Source organism: Bactrocera tryoni, chromosome 4, assembly GCF_016617805.1.
Source record: "Bactrocera tryoni isolate S06 chromosome 4, CSIRO_BtryS06_freeze2, whole genome shotgun sequence".
NCBI classification, from domain to species: Eukaryota; Metazoa; Arthropoda; class Insecta; order Diptera; family Tephritidae; genus Bactrocera; species Bactrocera tryoni.
Genome location: NC_052502.1, coordinates 10,766,329 through 10,785,213, shown reverse-complemented (window position 1 = coordinate 10,785,213; position 18,885 = coordinate 10,766,329). Strand labels below are relative to the sequence as shown.

Below are 18,885 nucleotides of genomic sequence, written 5' to 3'. Positions count from 1 at the left end.
ATAGGAAGTATAAAATTGTGGTGATTCCCTACATTTTCTTTTTTAAATACATTTTTTTTTTTAATAATTTTTTATATTTTTTGTTTTACAATGCTGCCATATTTAATATGTTTTGCATCTAAATATCGTTGGCTATAACTTTATAATATACTTCATAATATTCTACTTGCACTTTTATAAATCTGTATAATCTTACTATGCAACTTTTGCCCACACAAAGTTTTACAAACATTTCACCAAACTCATCACTAAGTACTTACAATTATAACTATGTGTGTGTATGTAATATTTACTGTGTTTATTTTTCACTTTTAGATTCTACTTTTTTGTAATTTTTCTGTGAACATTTATATACTTTATTTAATGAACTCAGGTCGCTATGTATTCCACTGTATGAAATTGTTGAGTTAATTCTCCCTTTACAGGACTACATTCCCAGCCGTTTAGCAATTTTTTTTGTTTTATATCTGAAAGCCTGTCACAAGTTGCTTCAAACTACATATACACACATATATGTTCGTGTTTAACCTCAATTTATACATATATTACTTACACCTAATTGTTTTCGTTTTTTACTTTTTAACTGTATATATGTAAATTACTACATATGTATGTATATGTATTAGTAATGAGTATTAGTTCAACCAATGATATTTACATGAGTTCTCACATTTGTCTATTGCAATTACTGCAAGGCTTTAGCTCTTATGTATCTGCTCAACAGAGCATGCACTCGTTACTACACTCAGGTTTTAATTAGAATTTAATTTTTGTCAACTATTTTGAAAACTTCATAAAATATATTGTAAAAGTTATAAATTGAGACTTTTCAAGTTAAAAAAAATTATTTTTAAAAGCAGGCAACAATTATTAAATACTTTTGAAATAGATTTTCGTTCTTGAACTACAGAAAATACTCCGGAAATTTATTTCCTACTATAGAATATTAAAAAAAAAATTTCAATCTGTAATTTAATTACAATTAAAACAAAATTAAAAATAATTTTTAAAAAAGTGTTTGCAACTAATTTAAAATTAATTTTTGATTTGTGTGTTCTTTAATTTTAATTTTTTTCATTCAAATTTTTTAAATTTAAATTTCTTTAATTTTTATTAAAAAAAATTAATTTTTCTTTTCTTTAATTTTAATTTTTTTTTCACATTTTTAAATTTAAATTTCTTTAATTTTTATTAAAAAATAAAAAAATTTTATTAAAAAAATAGAAAAATTTGTACTGCAAAAAATTAAAAAAAAAGTATTTTAAAAAATTTCTGCAACCAATTTAAAATTAATTTTTAATTTGTTTGTTCTTTAATTTAAATTTTTTTCATTCAAATTTTTTAAATTTTTTTGAATTAATTTTAATTGAATAAAAAAATTTTAGATCAAAAAACTTAAAAATTAATTTTAAACATTAAAAAAAAAAATTTGCACCGATTTAAAATTAATATTTAATAGTTCTTTAATTTTTTTGTATTTAAAATGTTTTTAATATACATTTTTTTAATTTCAATTGAATTCAAAATTTTAGATCGAGAAAAATTAGTTTTAAATTTTTTACAAAAAAAGTATTTTTAAACTTTTTTAATTTAATGCAGTATAAAAATCATATTTTTGATAAATAAACTCAACTTTTATTTTCAGATCAGTTAACTCACCTACCATGTAATATAACCACTACCCGCTTTGGCTTGAATTTTTGTTTGTAGCTATATGTGTGACTCTACTCTACAGTTTCTTCTAGGTGCAAGCGGTTACGCTCCACTACTACGTTGGCTGCTGCTTGTGTTATCTAAAATGGATGCCAATTCTCTTTTACTTGCCTAAATTTGCTGCTGATTTCTTAATATATATATTTGGATATATATTTAATTATGTGTTTGCTCATATGTTTGTTCATTTGTTTTTAGGTGTGTGTATTTCGTAAGCATATGTTCAATTGTGGGTTTTTATTTATTTTCGATTATTGTCTGCAATTGCAATACAAGACTCCTGGACAATTGCAATATGGATCGAGCATCGTGCCGCTCAGCCATTTCTGAAAGAGAAAAATCAAATTGCTTAAAGAAAATTTTCAAAAAGAAACAATTACATTCCAAAATTTCATTTTTTCATTTGCATATGTTTTTGGAACTTTTTTAAAAATTTTTGTAATTTTTTTGGAAACATTTTGAAAATAGTTTCAAATTACAAAATCACAAAAATTTTCAAAAAAGGTTCAAAAATATAAGCAAATGAAAAAGCAAGAAAGAAGAAAAGAAAAAGAAAAATTTTCCAAATAAATATTTTGAAAAAAAAACAAAACATTTCCAAAGAATTTTCAAATTTTTAAACAAAAAATTACAACAATTTAATTATAAGTAAATAAATATTTTGAAAAAAACATAAAATTACAATTCAAAAATAAATCAAAACGTTTTTCAAAAAAATTGTAAAACAAACTACAAAAATTTTCAAAAAGTTTTCAAAAATATTAACATAAGAAAAAAAGAAGGAAAGAAAAAGAACAATTTTCCAAATAAATATTTTGAAAAAAAACAAAACATTTCCAAAGAATTTTCAAATTTTAAAACAAAAAATTACAACAATTTAATTATATAAATAAATAAAAATTTTGAAAAAAACATAAAATTACATTTCAAAAATAAATTCAAAACGTTTTTCAAAAAATTTCTAAAACAAACTACAAAAATTTTCAAAAAATTTCCAACAATATTAACAAAAGAAAGAAAGAAGAAAGGAAAATTAACTAAATAAATATAAAAAAAAAACAATTTTTCAAATAAATTTCTTGAAAAAAACCATGCCGAAACCTTAAAACGGCTTTCTTGAAACTTAAAAAAAATAATTTTTAAATAGGTAAAACTTCAATCTTTATTTTACGGGACTCAATTTTAGGATTAAGGATCTCTAAATTTTGTAAAAGCTTGATTCAAAATATCATCATGTTGAAAAAAGTGCTTCGCACTGATCTGAACTCCAAACATATAGTTGCTTCATATGAAGTTATTAAGCGTCTCAACTAAAGACAAGACAATTCTAACGGAACAGACCAAACTCGTATATATGTACATACAAGTAGATTAATTTTCAAAAACTTTCAAAAAATGAAATCGGAAAAAAATTCTTCTAATAAAATAACTCATACCACCAGGCTCAAGCTGTGTTAAAAGAAAAAGTAACGATAAATGTTCTAAGCTTTAAGATAAACTAAAAAGAACCGGAAAAAGTATATGTATAGTATATATAGTTTTCGTTCCTTCTCACCATTGAAGAACTTGATGACATCCGTAAAATCCATGCTATTCGACAATATTATGTCACGATAGGTCTCCAGTAGCGCCAAAGCGAGGAAGAGCACGAAATGACTGGAGGCCACATGTTTTGCCGCCCAAATAACTTCCCAGGTCGCGAAGACATCATCATAGAGCAACTCACGTTTGAAATCCAGCAGGAACCAGCGATAACAAAAATAGAAATGTGTGTAGTCGCCGTTCGAATCCATTAGGTCGTACATCTCCGAGTCCAAAATTTGTATGAGCGAACTGTAATATTGATTGAGAGTTCAATTTTGGGCTACAATTAATAATGAGGCATTTACACTCACCGCATATTCGCAAAGTGCATGTCCATGGCGCCGCCATTGGGGAAATTCTCAATCATGCGCTCCATAAGCTTGCAGAAGCAGCTATAGCAGAGAGACTCATCGTCGAAAATTACCAGAAGCGGAGCAACCAAATCGCACATGCCTTGCATATAACCAATATCCAGATGTTCCCAAACATAGCTGCGGAGTATATGAAAACTGTGTGTAAATAGCTGTAAAGTAAGGCGGTTAGTAAAACTCACGTGGATATGACATTCCTGAGTTTATCCAAGTTCTCGTTAGCGAAATACCAATAATTGCGATCGCAGCGTTGCACATCCTTTTCGATGCGGTGCAAGTTCAGTCCAAATGACTCCAATAACTCACTCTGTAATAAAGAAAATCGAAATTATTTACAGTTACTAAATATACTCCCTTCTAGTACTCACACTATATACACCGCCATTACTGCTGGCTGGTGAAACGCACGCCGATTTGGGCTCTTGCAGTGCATCCAGTGAGGCCACCACTGTTATGTCCTCGTTCATCGGTGACATGAGACTTGTCTTGCGTGACAGTTCATCAGTGAGTTCATCATCACATTGCAGCGCATCCATTGATGCTGCCTCTGTTATAATCACCGCATGTGTTGGCATTGACTCGGCATCGCGCATTTCTTCCACGATACCGATGGTAAACTCATCCATGGCCCGCCTCAAGTCATCGGCACTGTGAAATTTCGTCACGTGCGACGAAGCATCCTCTTCTGGCTCCACATCTTCTATAACAGCGCCGAAATTCATGGTTTCCGACTCGGCCACAACGTTGATGGGTGTGGCCAGTTCGTTGATATCGGTAAACTCATTGCCAACGGTCTCATAGGAAGATGTCGATGGTGAACTCTTTACGCTTAGCAGTAAGATACTGCTACCATGTTCAGGTGTTAGACCCGCCTCGTTATCAGTATCAGCAAAGCAATTTTCCTGCAGCTCTAGGGGCTCCATTGCGTCCATATTTTCTAGCTCCACTACAATGTGTTCACTTCGTTCTATCAATAATACTGCATTTGTGTCGTCGTCTTCAGGCTGCTGGCTATCATTCGTTTCATCCATGGCATCGGCTGTCTCGATATCCTCTTCCACATTACCAGAGTCGGTGGTGCTGGTGGTTTTGTACTTTTCACCTTTAGCAGCGGTGATGCTCTCGTCTTCATCCTTCTCAATTAGTATATCCTCATCGAAATCCTCACCCGGATCAGACATATCGGAAATATCATTATCTTCGAATACATCATTCTCCACATCTTCCCCATCCATTTCATGTTGCCGGCATACTGGCTTGCCAGAGCGTCTATTTTTCTCAGCCGTCAGCTTAGCCACAGCCTGTGCGTTCTTCTCCTTCTCACGTTGTCGCACAATCGCCTCGACGGCCAGCCATTCACTCATTGTGGTTTCATAATAATGCTTACAGGTATCGTCGTACTTCTCGCGCTCTTCTGGTGTGGAACCGAAGCTGTGGATGAAATTTTTTCTAAATGAATGAGGTCTATTTGTGATATCTTTAGCAGACCAACCTGTAATGTCCTAAGAGATACGGCCAGACTTCTTTGCGTATCTCATGCTGCACACCGCCGAAGTACACCAAACGGAAGACCTCTACATCGCTGGTGACAACGCCATCCACTTGAAGGTTCGCCCACTTTTCTTTGGTTAGTCCCTGTTCGTCAGCCGCTACTGTGTGAGGATATAAAAGTCAGTAAAGTGTATGCGGTCCAGAGAAATAATTCCGTGTTACTTACAGTCCGGTGTGATGCGTCCATTAACCAAACCAGAGAGATGTGTGCGCACCGTAGACAAATGCCGACAATAAGCCAACCAGCCATAAAATGCTCGAGATATTATTTGACGGCGCATCGTGGAACAAACCAGTTCAATACTCGCAGTTTGACTTGCTTGAATCTGCGGAAAAAAGTAAGAGGTTTAAGAGAATCTTACTGGCTGGCTGAACTGGCTTTGGTTTTAAGTCCTTAAAGAAAGCTTTGTAATTTTTTTCAGTGAATGTGAAGAGAGGCACGATTGTGAGAAAGAATAACGATCCGCCAACTCAAGTCCAAATAATTCGGGGACCTCTAATAATTTCGATCGATCGGTCGATTTTGTAAGATTTTATGATATACACACCTGTGGAGAGTCACCACCACTCTGTTCCATTGATAAACTCTTGCTGGAACAGTCACTACTGCCAGTGGTCGAACAGCTACTCAAATGCTTGCGTCGTGGGCTGGTGCGACCCAATTCCAAAATCGGATGTGTCGCCACTAAAAATTATACCCAATTAATGCTTCTTATTGTATCCGAAAATGTGCTAAGACTTACAAAACTCTTCATGCTGACTTTTGCTCACCACACGGAAGACGTAGTCGATTGGTGTTTCATCGGTGGATTCCATCACAGAGGGTAATATGCGGCGGCGTACACTTTTTGGCCATGGAAACATTTTCTCAATGCCACGTTGAGACCACAGCGGTGGATCCAATTGTCCATGCGGTAGCAAGCCAGTCTCAAGACAGCTAAGAAAAGCTTGCATATGACCACCCTCGGGAAAGTGTATCGGTGGCTGCTGTACACCATCTTGGCCCACCAATATTATAGTGCCGCCAGTGTCCTCTCCGCGATTCTGATGGCAATGCACATAGACAATCTCATCGACATTTATATTAAGCGCATAGGCCCAGTAGAAACTTTTGTCGGTGCCCTCGGCTTCATTGTAGCCGTTCATCAGTTGATTCGGTGTCCATTTGATGGTGAGGAACTGCACCGTTTGGTGGAGACTTAAGTAGCCTGGCATAGGTTCATTTACGTCCTTCTGAAATTAATGTGAAATTGAATTGGAATCCGATTAAAGCTGAGTTTTCGACTCAAAGCAAACCGCAAAGCTCACCGGTAACACCAGCACATTATTTTTGCCATACAAAAGTGTAGTCTTGGAATTCTGATGCAATGACTCCACATAATCCTTGGCGACGCTGGCAGGCGAACTCGCCTTATACGAGCCGCTGCTAGTGTCCTCCGAACTCGTGTGCAAACTTCGCTTGAAATTGATGATGGGACGATGCACTATGGGAGGCGTGCGATTGCCAGAACTAATGCGGTGGCGTTGTACCTGTTTATTTAAGCGTTTATAAAAATTAATTAAATATTAACGGTAAATTCAATTAACTATACATACAAGTTCATCCGCATGTGGATCCGACCAATAGTGGTCTGGCGTCTTGGCGCGCGTAAACTCCAACGCGCAGGGTCCGACCAAAAGCGAACTAAGTATAGAGCCATAATCTGGATCGGCGACCAGCGCATCACGATCGTAGAAATTATTGGCATTGTTCACCAAATACTCAATTATTTTGGAAAGACGACGCTCATACAGTGCCAAGCGTATCCACAAGTATCTGCAAAAGAAAAAAACAATTGCGCTTATTGCCACCTCGAACATATTCTACGCTCTGTGTATACTCACTTCACCACCGTCGTGGCACAGCCACTAGTTGTCGACGACATCGTATTGATTGTCGTCACCGAATTGCTGCTGCCCTTGCTGAGCAACTTCGGCTTGATAATACTATCACTGCTGGAAGAAGACCGCTTGCCGGAGACCGTATGCGTCTCATTGACCATTTCGATTTCCAGCAAACAGCGATTTATATAATCAGCTTCTGGGCAAGTTCTGGCTATCTTCTGTATCAACGCTGTCGTCGAGGAAGTTTTGAAGAGACCCAAAGCACGTCGTCGCAAACCGTGGCTAAGACATGCCTCCACCGCAGCGCATAGTGATGTCACCGAACTGCTTTCTTCGTGTATATACTTTTTGGTGACAGCCTCTTCCATTAGCTGCTTAACCTCCTTCTTGACGGTGGCGATTAGGCGCTCCTTTAGCTCGATGTCTGTAATGAAGAAGAAATGAAAAAATTCATTAAAATGTGTGGGTAAGTAATTGAGTTCTTAAGCCAAATGTGAGCGGGCTATCAATTTCAGATAGAAATCAAAATTTGTGCCGTTACTTATATACCCTGTATAAGGTATATTCAGTTTGCCACGAAGATTGTAATACTAGACAAAAGGAAACGTCGGAAGCCCTGTAAGGTAGATATGTATATAAATGATAAATGTAATGAGCTGAGTTGACTGTCAATTAATGTAATCGAACTGATCCCTCAGTTTTTGATATATCGATCTAAAATTCTGCACACGTCCTTTTCTCCCTAAAAAGCTGCTCTTTTTTCGGAAACGATAACGGACCACTAAAGGATTTAGCTGTCATACAGGGTTTGTCAGAAAAGTAATAGGACTGAGTCGATTTAAAAAAATTGATTGAACCAATCGTTACAATTCCTTAAAAACTTTCAAAATAGGCTCCTTCTGCGTCGATGCAGCGCTGGCCACACGATTTCCAAGCATTGAAGGTGTCACGGAAGGCATTCTCCGGAATAGCTTTGAGAGCCGAGGTGCATGCTGCTTGGATCCCCCTGTCATCTCAAAATGCTTGCCTTTAATCGGTCTTTTCAGGTAAGGAAACAAAAAAAGCCCGAGGGCCCACATCTGGGCCCTGGTGCAACTTCCAATCGGCTGCGATGTCTTGTCGGACCCGATTGACCCTTCGTTTGAGTCTTTTGAAGACTTCCATGTAAAACTTGGCGTTGACAGTTTGTCCAGGAGGAACCCTGTACATTGTAGACGATCAAACTCAAGTCCTTGCACGGAAAACTTGCTTTTTGACAAGATTTTGTCATGAAATTCAATACTTACTACTGTCCTAGGAAATTCTACAATATCCGAACAAATTATTCAGATCGGATCGTTGTAGAACACAGCTGCGTTCAAAATAGAGCAAACAGTCCTTTATTTATTTTTAAGATCATTTGTGTGAAAACTTATAAAAAAAAAATGCGCTAGCAACTAATCCACACCTCCACCGTTTTAAATTTATGGCTTTAAAGCGGAAATCACTGCATCAATGACAAGCATAATTCTTCACCGGCAGTGACAATTTCCCTCTAATACTCCTTACATAGTTTGAGCAGATGTCGCTGTAGTGCTTGTAGGTGTAATACATACGTACTTATGTAAGCATGTATTTTCCCTTATATAACTGCATGCGTACATATGTTTTGTATGTATGTAGTGACTGTACCGCAATAGCAATTAACAAGGCTATTAGTGCTCATGTAGACGCATTTGCACGTATAATTGAAACAACTGCGTCAGATGACGATGATGATGATAACAAATGGAAAATCAATGCCATCAATTAGGTAGAAAAAACCATCACCATAGATACTTTTTCGATGAGTTTTTGTTATCATTGGCGAGTGACAGTGCACAACGGGTGGTTTCCTTAAATATAAACATTGATTTGCAATAGTTTAGAAAAAAACTGAATAAAATATATAATATAGTATACACTGCGGAGGTTGATTTTATTTTAATTAGAAATAACTAAGAGAGACAGAAATTCGCATGAAAACAGTATGTCACTACTTATGAGGTCTTGAATATTACCCTTGCAGCAAAGAAAATAGTTTACAAAATTAAAAGCAAATTGCCTCTAGTTAAAGTGAATTTCCTTCGGTTGCAACTCGATGTTTATACTGAATATGTCATTTACTTAGTTTCTTTAATTTAATTATTTTTGCAAATTTAGTTAATGCGATCTTGATAGTTAATATTTTCATTATAAAATCCAAATTTTTTTCACAATTGAATTTTTATTATTTTTTTGGGCTTCTACCAGGGTTGCAAATAGTGCATTAAGGGGTTATAAACAGTTAGAAGGCCGAAAGAAGCGAATTTTAAGATTTTTTTTTTCTGAGAAATTTTTAAAGTTTTTCTGCGCTTATTATGGTATCTTTTAACTGTATTTTAAGACTAAGTATTGGTAAAAATATTTATTTGGAAAGGAAATACAACTGATCTACGGAAGCTCCTCTCAAAAAATACGTTTTCCGGTGATCACTATATCTCTGAACTAGGTCCTCTGAAATTAAAAAACCAAAAAGATTTCGTTAAAGCAATGTTAAGTCTAGTAATAAGTCGAAAGAATAAGCAAAATAAAATTTTTTGAAAAAATTACGTTTCTAAAAAAGAATCGATTTTTGGCCAAAATTTCGGGATTAAATTATAAACAATTTAAACCCGAAATATTTATCGGTGCGAAAAAATCTTCGGTTAATTACAAAAAAAATATATTTAAGCAGCTCTTGTTAAAATTTGAGACCAACCGGTTGAACCGTTTTCGAGTAATGTTGGTCACCGACATTGAAAATACCATTTTGAGAAAAGCGTTTAAAGTTTGGCTTTCTAATTCCAAGCACCCTGAAACGATTTTTCAAATGTGTAACTTCGAAAATTATCACCGAAACATTAGGAAATTTTCTGTGTGTATTCTTAAATATACATACATATGTACATTAAGAACGTAAATTTAAAAAAATCGATGTTTTGAAAATTCTAACTGAATACATCCCGTTAAAAAAAAAAAACAATGAAGAACACCGAAGCTACATATATGGTAATTCTTTTGTTTTGTTTTCTCGCGAAAATCTTAACTAAAAGCAATTTAAAATTTTTTATCGATAAAAAAATTTTATTTTCGATAACAATGCATTTTTTGGAAAAAAAAGTTTAAAATATAATAATGTATAAAAAATAAATAAAAATTAAATTTTAATCTCAAGTACCGGTTTGAAATAGAATTTAATCCCAATCTCACAGTCTGTTCAGGGTATAATAATAGAAATCATATTTAAATCGCGAAAATCTTAATTAAAAGTATTTTTAAATTTTTTATCGATAAAAAAAAGTTTCGATCAATTTATTTTCTCAATAAAATTTTTTTATTAATTTTTTTTTGCGAATAATATAATTTAAAAAATAAATAATAATTAAAAATAAAAAATGAGTCTCAAGTACCGAATAGAAAAGGAAATTGAATATCAATCATTAAAAAAAGAAGGTTTTTGCAATATACCGATATCTGTTTAACATTTGTGCCTGCGTATGAAAACGAAGCACACCTTGCTGTACGAAGTAAAAATAGCAGGGAAGCAAATTAACAAATCTAATCAACTTTTATGAGCAACGTGACCGTTTTTTTTATTGCTAAACTAAAATTTATATCTTTGCGTTACCTTCTTCGGCTTAAATGAAATGCTGATGATAAATATCAACAACAGAAATTTATGTAAACTGCTATTGGACGCTGCAAGAGGCACAATTATTGAACAATGAAGTACAGGTTTGCTGCTCTAATGCAAAATCGCTCAAGGTGAATGGTTAACGAATCTGAATTACTTGAACTTACTTAACGAAAAAATATTGTAAAAAGAATATTATATGTATTAGAGTGATTCAAAAAAAAAATTTTTTTTTCGTTTGGTACTCGGAAAAATAGGTTGTTAGACACCTCTCAGAAAGCCTCTCCAAACATGAGTTTTTAATTGTAACGGGAAGGTCCTCCTATATACAGTTTTCTATTTTTTCTTATTATCAGAAAGAAAAATTTATATCTCGCTTCCAACTACTTAAAAAAATATCTTGTTCCTTAGATTTTGTAGGAAATTGAATGCTCTACAAACAAGGTCTATGATGATTTTTTCGTAAACCCAAGCGTTTAAAAGATATTAACAGTTAAAGTTTGATTATTTTTGGGAAATTTTTTTAATTATAACTCAATGAAAAAAAATATTATGAATGGATTTTTGGATAGGCTTTGTTAGAGGTGTCTAGGAACCTATTTTTCAGAGTACCAAACAAAAAAAAAATTTTTTTTTTTGATCCACCCTAATATGCATTGATTTTTGGCGATGAATATCTCGTAAACGCTTAACTTAATCGAAAAATCATATGAGACCATTTTTATAGAGCAGTAAATTTCCTATAAAACTGTGAGTTTCATCATTCATAATATTTTTTTTCATTGAGTTATAAAATTCATTTGAAATAAAAAATTTTCCCAAAAATAATCAAACTTTAACTGTTAATATCTTTTAAACGTTTGGGTTTATGAAAAAATCATCGTAGACCTTTTTTGTAGAGCATTCAATTTCCTACAAAATCTAAGGAACAAGATATTTTTTTAAGTAGTTGGAAGCGAGATATAAATTTTTCTTTCTGATAATAAGAAAAAATAGAAAACTGTATATAGGAGGACCTTCCCGTCAAATTTTTTTTTTTTGAATCGCTCTAATATGTATATATAGATTTTTTTTGTAAAATATATCCAAATGAGTCCAAACTTTCCCATTTTTGTATCACACGACTGTATTAAAAGTTCATAAATATAGCGGTATGGCTCAAGTAACTTTAAGCTCAGTCATCTTTGTGACATCTTTTACTCTTTTCTAAGTAAGTATGTACTCTCTGCTCATTCATATCAAACACTTAAATATATTTTATTAAACTTCAAATACATACATATATAAGTATATATATGTGTGATATATTCTAGCAAATACTAATAATTAAGAGTGTAGCAGCAATGACACTCCAGAAATGCCTTGAATTGTTCAATGCAATTCAGTAAAAGTTTCTAAAACTTTTCGCATTAATCATAAAGCGGATGCAGCACGTTCACTTGCTGGAAAAGAAAACAAATACATGCAACTGTATATAGTCACATACACATATGCACTATTATGTATGTGTGATATGCCGTCATAGAGACCGTTACGCAGCAGCTATCACAAAGTACAGCTGACATTCAAAGCAATAAAAAGTATTCGAAGGAAAATGAGAAAGTAATATTTAGAAATTAACGTCCCGTTCATCAGGATGAAGGTAAAAAGTTTTTACGATAAAATCCTTGCGTCCAATCAACACTTTGTGCTTAATACGTATACTCAATAGTATTCGAGTGTCGAGAGTGAGTGTGAAATAGCGACTGCGTGCTTCGAGAAATTATTATGTTAACGCTAAAAATGCTAGAAATTCTCAATAAAGAAGACTAAGCCCACCGAAAATCTATAAATAAATAAATGTGTGAATAAGCGAATTAGTCCCTCAGTTTTTGAGTTTTTGATCTGAAGTTTCGCACTCATTCTCATTGATTTTGGTAAAAGTTATCTTAAGGTTTAAATAGGTTAACATCTAGATCATCCAATAGTCGGCCTAATAAACGTGTTGTTACGACGGGGTCGAACCATAGGGAGTGGGATATCAGATGTGTAGGGTTAGCTGGGCATACAAAGATGTGGGTAGTGTCATACTAGGACTCGTTGCACGCCGGACATATATTCGATATGTCGGGCTCGACTCTGGATAAGTAGGAGTTTAACCTGCTACAGTATCCACAACGAGGCTGCGCAAGGGTCTCTCTCGACTCTCGTGACAACTCGAGCTCGTCGTCTGCAATGGGTGATGATTTGACTCCAAGTACGATATTCACTGAGAGGGAGTCGAGAAAGGTTTTTATGGCTTCACTGTAAACGGCGGTCAGTGTATGTCTGAAGTTTGTTGCGTCCGAAGTCTGATCTTTCTTTCGTTTCATGTCGTCGACGTGGTTAAGGAAGAACCTCTTGATGTTCCTAGGTCGTCACGCTTCAGCAAGTGACTGCAGAGATGACTTATGCGAAATCACCCCAGCAGGAACTGTTGGGAGAGGAGTTCATTATGCTCCTCAACTGAGACCATACGGGCTTCACGGTCCAGATGCTCGATGTGAGACGTAAAGAGGCATCCCGTTGAAATCCGGAGTTTAGTGTTCTCTCTCTGCAGCTTCCTCGTCTTCGTTTTTGCATCTAGGCCACCATATTGGTGTGGCATAGTTAAGGACCGGTCGGCCGATTGCCTTGTATGTTACCTGCAATGTTTCTTTGTCTTTTCCCCGCGAATAAACGGGAAAGTTCGGAGTGATAGCCATTTACGTTTGAGCACAAGCCATTGATCATTCGGAACCCCTTGTTTAATTCTTCTCAGTTTTGAGTTAACCTCGAAATAATATGGATAATTGACGACGTTCAGTTAGTTCAAAGTCCACCGCTTGAGTCCTCAGGCCTAGAGTTTTCGATGTCCTTAAATAGCGTTGTGTGATTGATTGTGTTAAAGGCTTTTGACAAATCCTACGCTACGGGGGTCGTCCTATCACAAGGTAGTTTCTGGTTAAGGCCATGTGCTATCTGGGCGTTTATGTCTAAGTGCTATGCTGGTACTATGCGCTTTGCGGAAGCCATGCTGGTGCTAGGCTCAGGTGGTGTGTGAAGGTCGGGAGTAGCAAGCCTCAAGTGTCTTCACAAATGGGGAGGCGAGAGTTATCGAACGTTAATACTACCCTTTGTTGACGGGTTTCCCAGGTTTCAGTAGTGGGGCCACTCTTCCGATTTCCCACACATCGGGTTTTTGAAGAGTGGTCAACGTCAGGTTGAGGACCTTAGTGAGATAGCTTACTCCCATCGAGCCTAGATGGATTTGGACGAGTTTTCCTTGTTAATGACACTCTGAACCTCCTCATTTTTTGATTTATTGGAAAAAATCCCTGCATTTTAGGGATTTTACATTCAAAACACTGATACTGCTGATTAGTATATTTTTTTCATTTGCTCGATGATAGAAAAATGTTTACTTTTTTGCAAGAATTGAAATTGAAGCAACATGCCACTTGTAATAAAACAGTTATAATACAAATATATTCATATATGTATGTATGTTTATGTATACAAATAGTTCATGTTTATACTTCTATGTATATGTACATATGTATATACCTTGTTGTAATACACACTTACACATTACTAATATAAAGCAATATTTACATAGCTCCCAGCATATGTACATAAAATATATGTATGTATGTGTATGAGAATGGCCATAGCGTATTTGTGTACATAACAAGATTGTAACCTTGACTTTCAGCATGAGGTGCTATTAAACTCCCTTGAATTTTAACCTAACCCAAGTGGAAACGCAAATAAGGTCGCACGGCAGCCATCAGCAATCACATAAAGCCAAACACAAACACACTTAACTACATACATACATACATATGGAGTAAATCTGTTGTATGTAACAATATGTATATGGTATACTATAAGGGCTTATGTTGTACATGCGCACCATGTAGTTGTAGTTAGTTACATACATAAACATTTATATACATATGTATGTGCTTGTATATGTATATACATCGTGGAGACGGCTGTGTAACAGCACAATTGCACCGGTTACCTTACGACTCCCCACCCATCTACAACCTAGCAAATGATGCGTACTCACGAGCCGAATGAGTGTGGTTAACGTATACATAAACATCAACAACAACAACAACAACAGCTAAAGCAAAACAATCTCATCGACTGTGATTCCGTAAAAGTCATCAACAAGCACCTACAACTGTTGTTGTGGTTGTTGTAGACACAGCGAGTAGTTAGTGGCCAATTAATAATTTACTAAAGTTCATTATTCTACTCATACCCATTAAAAAGTTAGACTTTAGATTGCCTTGAAACTGCGCCCTTGAAGGAAGGATTTCGAGGAAACAGCTGATTTGGTTAGCAGATGGCTTTGGCATGTCTGTTTTCATAAACTCTCGCTGAAATTTCGCTATTTTGTAGATTGGCTAATTAGTGGCTTTAAGATTTTATTCTATTAATATTTTGTTCTGCGAAATTAATATATATTTCAGCAAAATCCAAAGTGAAAAATCCATAGAATTCAAAGGAGACGGTGAAAACCCAAATTTAAAATTTATTATATAAAATGTCTGGCCCTTAATTTATGTATGTATTTGTTGTAATAGATATCCATGAATACAAACTCTCAGACACAATTATAAAAAGTAGGGGTTATGAAAGAGCCTCGCCAACCTCAAGCTTATTACAATCTTGAAAAAGATCTCTGATTATTCAATAATGACTTTAATATGTACATATGTCCAGCAATGAGAGTTATTTGTATAAAGTCTACTAAAACCTCAAAAAAACTAAGAAGTTTGTCTTGAAATTAGTAACACCCAGAAAGAGACGCCCAAAAACCCTATAACCGATACACCATATCTATCTGTTCATCCGTCGATATACATACATATAAGCGAATTAGAACGTAAGTGTTTGAAATATCGCTCTGAACTCTCTTTTCTTCTCAGGAATCTCCTTATTTGACTGAACCACTTCCATACAAACTTAAGGATCAAACTCAAGTCCTTTTTTTACGAGATATTTTTTTTTTAAATTAAAGATCAAACTCAAGCCCTCTTTTTTACGAGATATTTTTATAAAATTAAAGATCAAACTCAAGTCCTTTTTTTTACGACATATTTTTATAAAATGAAAGATCAAACTCAAGTCCTTTTTCTTACGAGATATTTTTATAAAATTAAAGATCAAACTCAAGTCCTTTTTTTTACGAGATATTTTTATAAAATTTAGCAAAGATTATTGTCTCAGATAGCGCTATAATATTTTAATAAATTGTTTAGATCTGAAGTCTTAGATTAGCATCTAATTGCCATACAAACCGGACGATCAAAATTAAGTTTCGTTATGGAAAACTTTTTAATTTAACGAGTTGCCTACACGAAATTTTGGCACAAAATATTGCCTAAGGCAACGCCTTAATTTCTAAAAAAATCTTTCAAATATGATCCCTTTAGTATATACGAACAATCATACAAACAGACCAATCAAAACAAAGCAAACTTTCTTATTTTTAAGGAGATTCTAGCTTCGATGCAACCGAATTCAATTTTTTTGTATTATTTTTTATCATCCAAATTTTGTGTCAAATTATGCTTTAAATTGTGATTTATTAGTGTATGAGTTCCACAAGCACTTAATAGTTTTAAACATTAAACATTATCCAAATATTTTTGGGAAATGCGAATAAAGTTACGTTGAACCAGTAATATTGATCCGCCCTTCTGTAGCACATTTAATCACAGCTGTTACAGACAGCTGAGCTCATAAGCTGCAGCAGAACTCTTCGTGGCTTATCAAATATTAAACAAATTTTCACTTAATCCTTACAGGCGCGTTAATCCACAAACATACGTGATCTTATTAGATAAGAACGACTTAATCACTCGAAAATTCAATTAGTCAGTTTGTTTTCATCCCTTTTTCTACGCTGCCACTCTCTCTCTCTTCTACAGTTTGTTGTTAATAACTCAGTTGTTGTGGAAATAATGCTCATCCACAACATATTTACGAATGAAACTTTTTTGTTTTCGTATACAATACATAAAGAGTAATTTGCATAAACATGAACATACATGTACACATATGTTTTTGTTTGGCTACACCTTATACATACGAGAAATGCAGGCAGTTATTGTATATATGCATTATTTCATGAAAAAGCTCGTTATTTCCTGCAGCGACGCATTGTTATAGAATATAGTTTATTTAGGTGAGTAAAAAAGTGCCCTGTAGCTGATGCCTTGTAACTCTTAATTAAAAAGTATGTACATATGTATGTATTGGGCTTTGAGTCTGCACAGCTGAAATGAAGCGAACCGAAAATGGCCGAAGGATAGCACGACAATAAATACTACAGTATATTTACATGTAGCTATGTAAGTTTAATCGCACATATGTACATATGTAACTACATATGTTTGTATGTATGTATGTGTGTCCATGCCCAACATTAATTTTCCGCGACACTTCCTCATTGTTTCTTTACATTTCACTATTTTTTTTTTTTTTTTGGTTTTTGTATTTTGATAAAATCCTTTTATACGCAAATTCGTACTTACCACTGGAATCGCCAAAAGGGCCACCTCCCCCGCCACCGCCACTACCACTAAAGGTGTGTAGCATATTCATGTGGACAAAAATTTTTACGGATTTCCCAAAAACTTCTACAGTTAATAGCTGCTCCACAAGCTGCTTTTCGCTTAGTGTTTGTGTATTATTGCTTTGGCCGTTTTCCCTTTAACACGCACTCATTCTACGCACTCCCAACTGGTTTATTAGTGGCTGCTAATTAATTAATTTGCGCTGTAATCTCAGTGTATATTTATCAAAAGTTGTAAAGAAAATATGTTCGTTGTTCGTTTTCCTTTTAGCCACCGACCATAAATGAAGATTGTTATCAATTCGTTTCTTATGCGCTTTCAATTCGTTTTATTCGTTTCAACATATGTATGTGTGTATGTTAGCTATTCGGCAACTTTCGCATCCAGCGATTCCTAGTTTTCTCCGTTGTTAATATGTATTTTTTTCAACTTCCGCTTCGCATTTCGTCTGCTTGCATTCGTCGTAAAATTGAAGATTAAGCAATTTTAAACCATATTTAAACAAAATTCAATGCCTTTTCACATTTTTTATGTGTTTTTAATGTTTTTCTGTATGACTACAATGGTTCGATTTATCACAGCTTTATTTTTTCGCTTAATGCTGTCACTATTGTTGCTATTGTATGTATGTTGGTTTGGATGTGTGTGTGAAAAAATGCCAGTCCGAAGGCAAGAAAATATACCGTTGTTAGTGAAACCCGTTGTGTTCGACAAACTGCGATTGAATGAACATTTCCGTGACGGCTGGAATATTTGTTGTCTATAAGCCAATCAGGGCAACATTGCGTGAATAGAGTTGCATTCACGGTGCATAAATTTTATAAATTACATTTAATTTATAGCAAGAAACATAAACGATTACAAGTTTTTATTAAACTTCAATTTATTTCCGCTTATTTTCAGCCACATACTTTTAATCTCCTGTTTATAATTTCTGCAAGCAACTCTTCGTACAATTATAGCATAGTTTTAGGCGCTTGTTTGTAATTCGCAATAATTTTGGTTTAAGCGCAATGTTGCCACGCTACAAAGATGGTAATGCATATAAATGATGTAAAATGCAACCCTGAAACTTTGTTAGCAAGATAAAGTGCGAATGGTATGAGCTGATAGTTTTATTTCAAAAATTTTCTCAGAATAATAAAAGCTCGTAAGTCTTTTTAAAATGAATGCTTGAAACACGCCAGAAGTCGAATATTTTCTTTAAGTTATTTTTAACACAATTTTTAGAATATTGAGTAATCTCCACAATTATCATCAAAATTTATGCAAATGTTTCAATCACTTTCAAACTGAAAAATAAACATTTCTTTACTACTGAAGATATTTCAAACGCATGTTAAAATATTATATTTGTTCAAAAAAAAATTAGCAACTTTAGTATTGACTATTGACAATACAAAAATCGTAACGTGTGCCCTCCACTATTACCAAAGCTTTTCATTGCGCGCGCTTTTGCCAACTGCTGTCAAAGCTGCGAAACAGGCAGCTGTTTGCTGAAAGTCGTGAAAGTATT

At 34.3% G+C, this 18,885-nt stretch overlaps 1 protein-coding gene across 2 annotated transcripts; it reads right to left on the bottom strand.

Moving 5' to 3' along the window:
* Nucleotides 1-1,570: 1,570 nt before the first annotated feature.
* Nucleotides 1,571-18,075, bottom strand: LOC120775564 (small G protein signaling modulator 2). 2 transcript variants are annotated; one of them, XM_040105789.1, is made up of 13 exons: nucleotides 17,328-18,075; nucleotides 7,104-7,527; nucleotides 6,816-7,035; nucleotides 6,528-6,749; nucleotides 5,963-6,452; nucleotides 5,768-5,904; nucleotides 5,386-5,545; nucleotides 5,161-5,320; nucleotides 4,037-5,099; nucleotides 3,851-3,975; nucleotides 3,609-3,788; nucleotides 3,269-3,546; nucleotides 1,571-2,039 (listed from the first exon to the last, which is right to left on the bottom strand). In XM_040105789.1, the coding sequence occupies exons 1-13, from the start codon at nucleotides 17,395-17,397 to the stop codon at nucleotides 1,951-1,953; spliced, it is 3,618 nt and encodes a 1,205-aa protein (XP_039961723.1). In that variant the 5' UTR covers nucleotides 17,398-18,075; the 3' UTR covers nucleotides 1,571-1,950. The 2 variants fall into 2 exon arrangements, with proteins under 2 accessions (XP_039961723.1, XP_039961724.1); XM_040105790.1 differs by having other exon boundaries at nucleotides 5,963-6,449.
* Between the last annotated feature and the right edge of the window lie 810 nt (nucleotides 18,076-18,885).

Coding starts and splice junctions, on each gene's coding strand:
- LOC120775564 (XM_040105789.1), bottom strand. CDS start 17,397: ATGAATATGCTACACACCTTTAGTGGTAGTGGCGGTGGCGGGGGAGGT. Junction 5,905..5,962: donor AAGTCAGCATGAAGAGTTTT/GTAAGTCTTAGC, acceptor TATAATTTTTAG/TGGCGACACATCCGATTTTG. Junction 5,546..5,767: donor GTGGTGGTGACTCTCCACAG/GTGTGTATATCA, acceptor TTTTTTCCGCAG/ATTCAAGCAAGTCAAACTGC.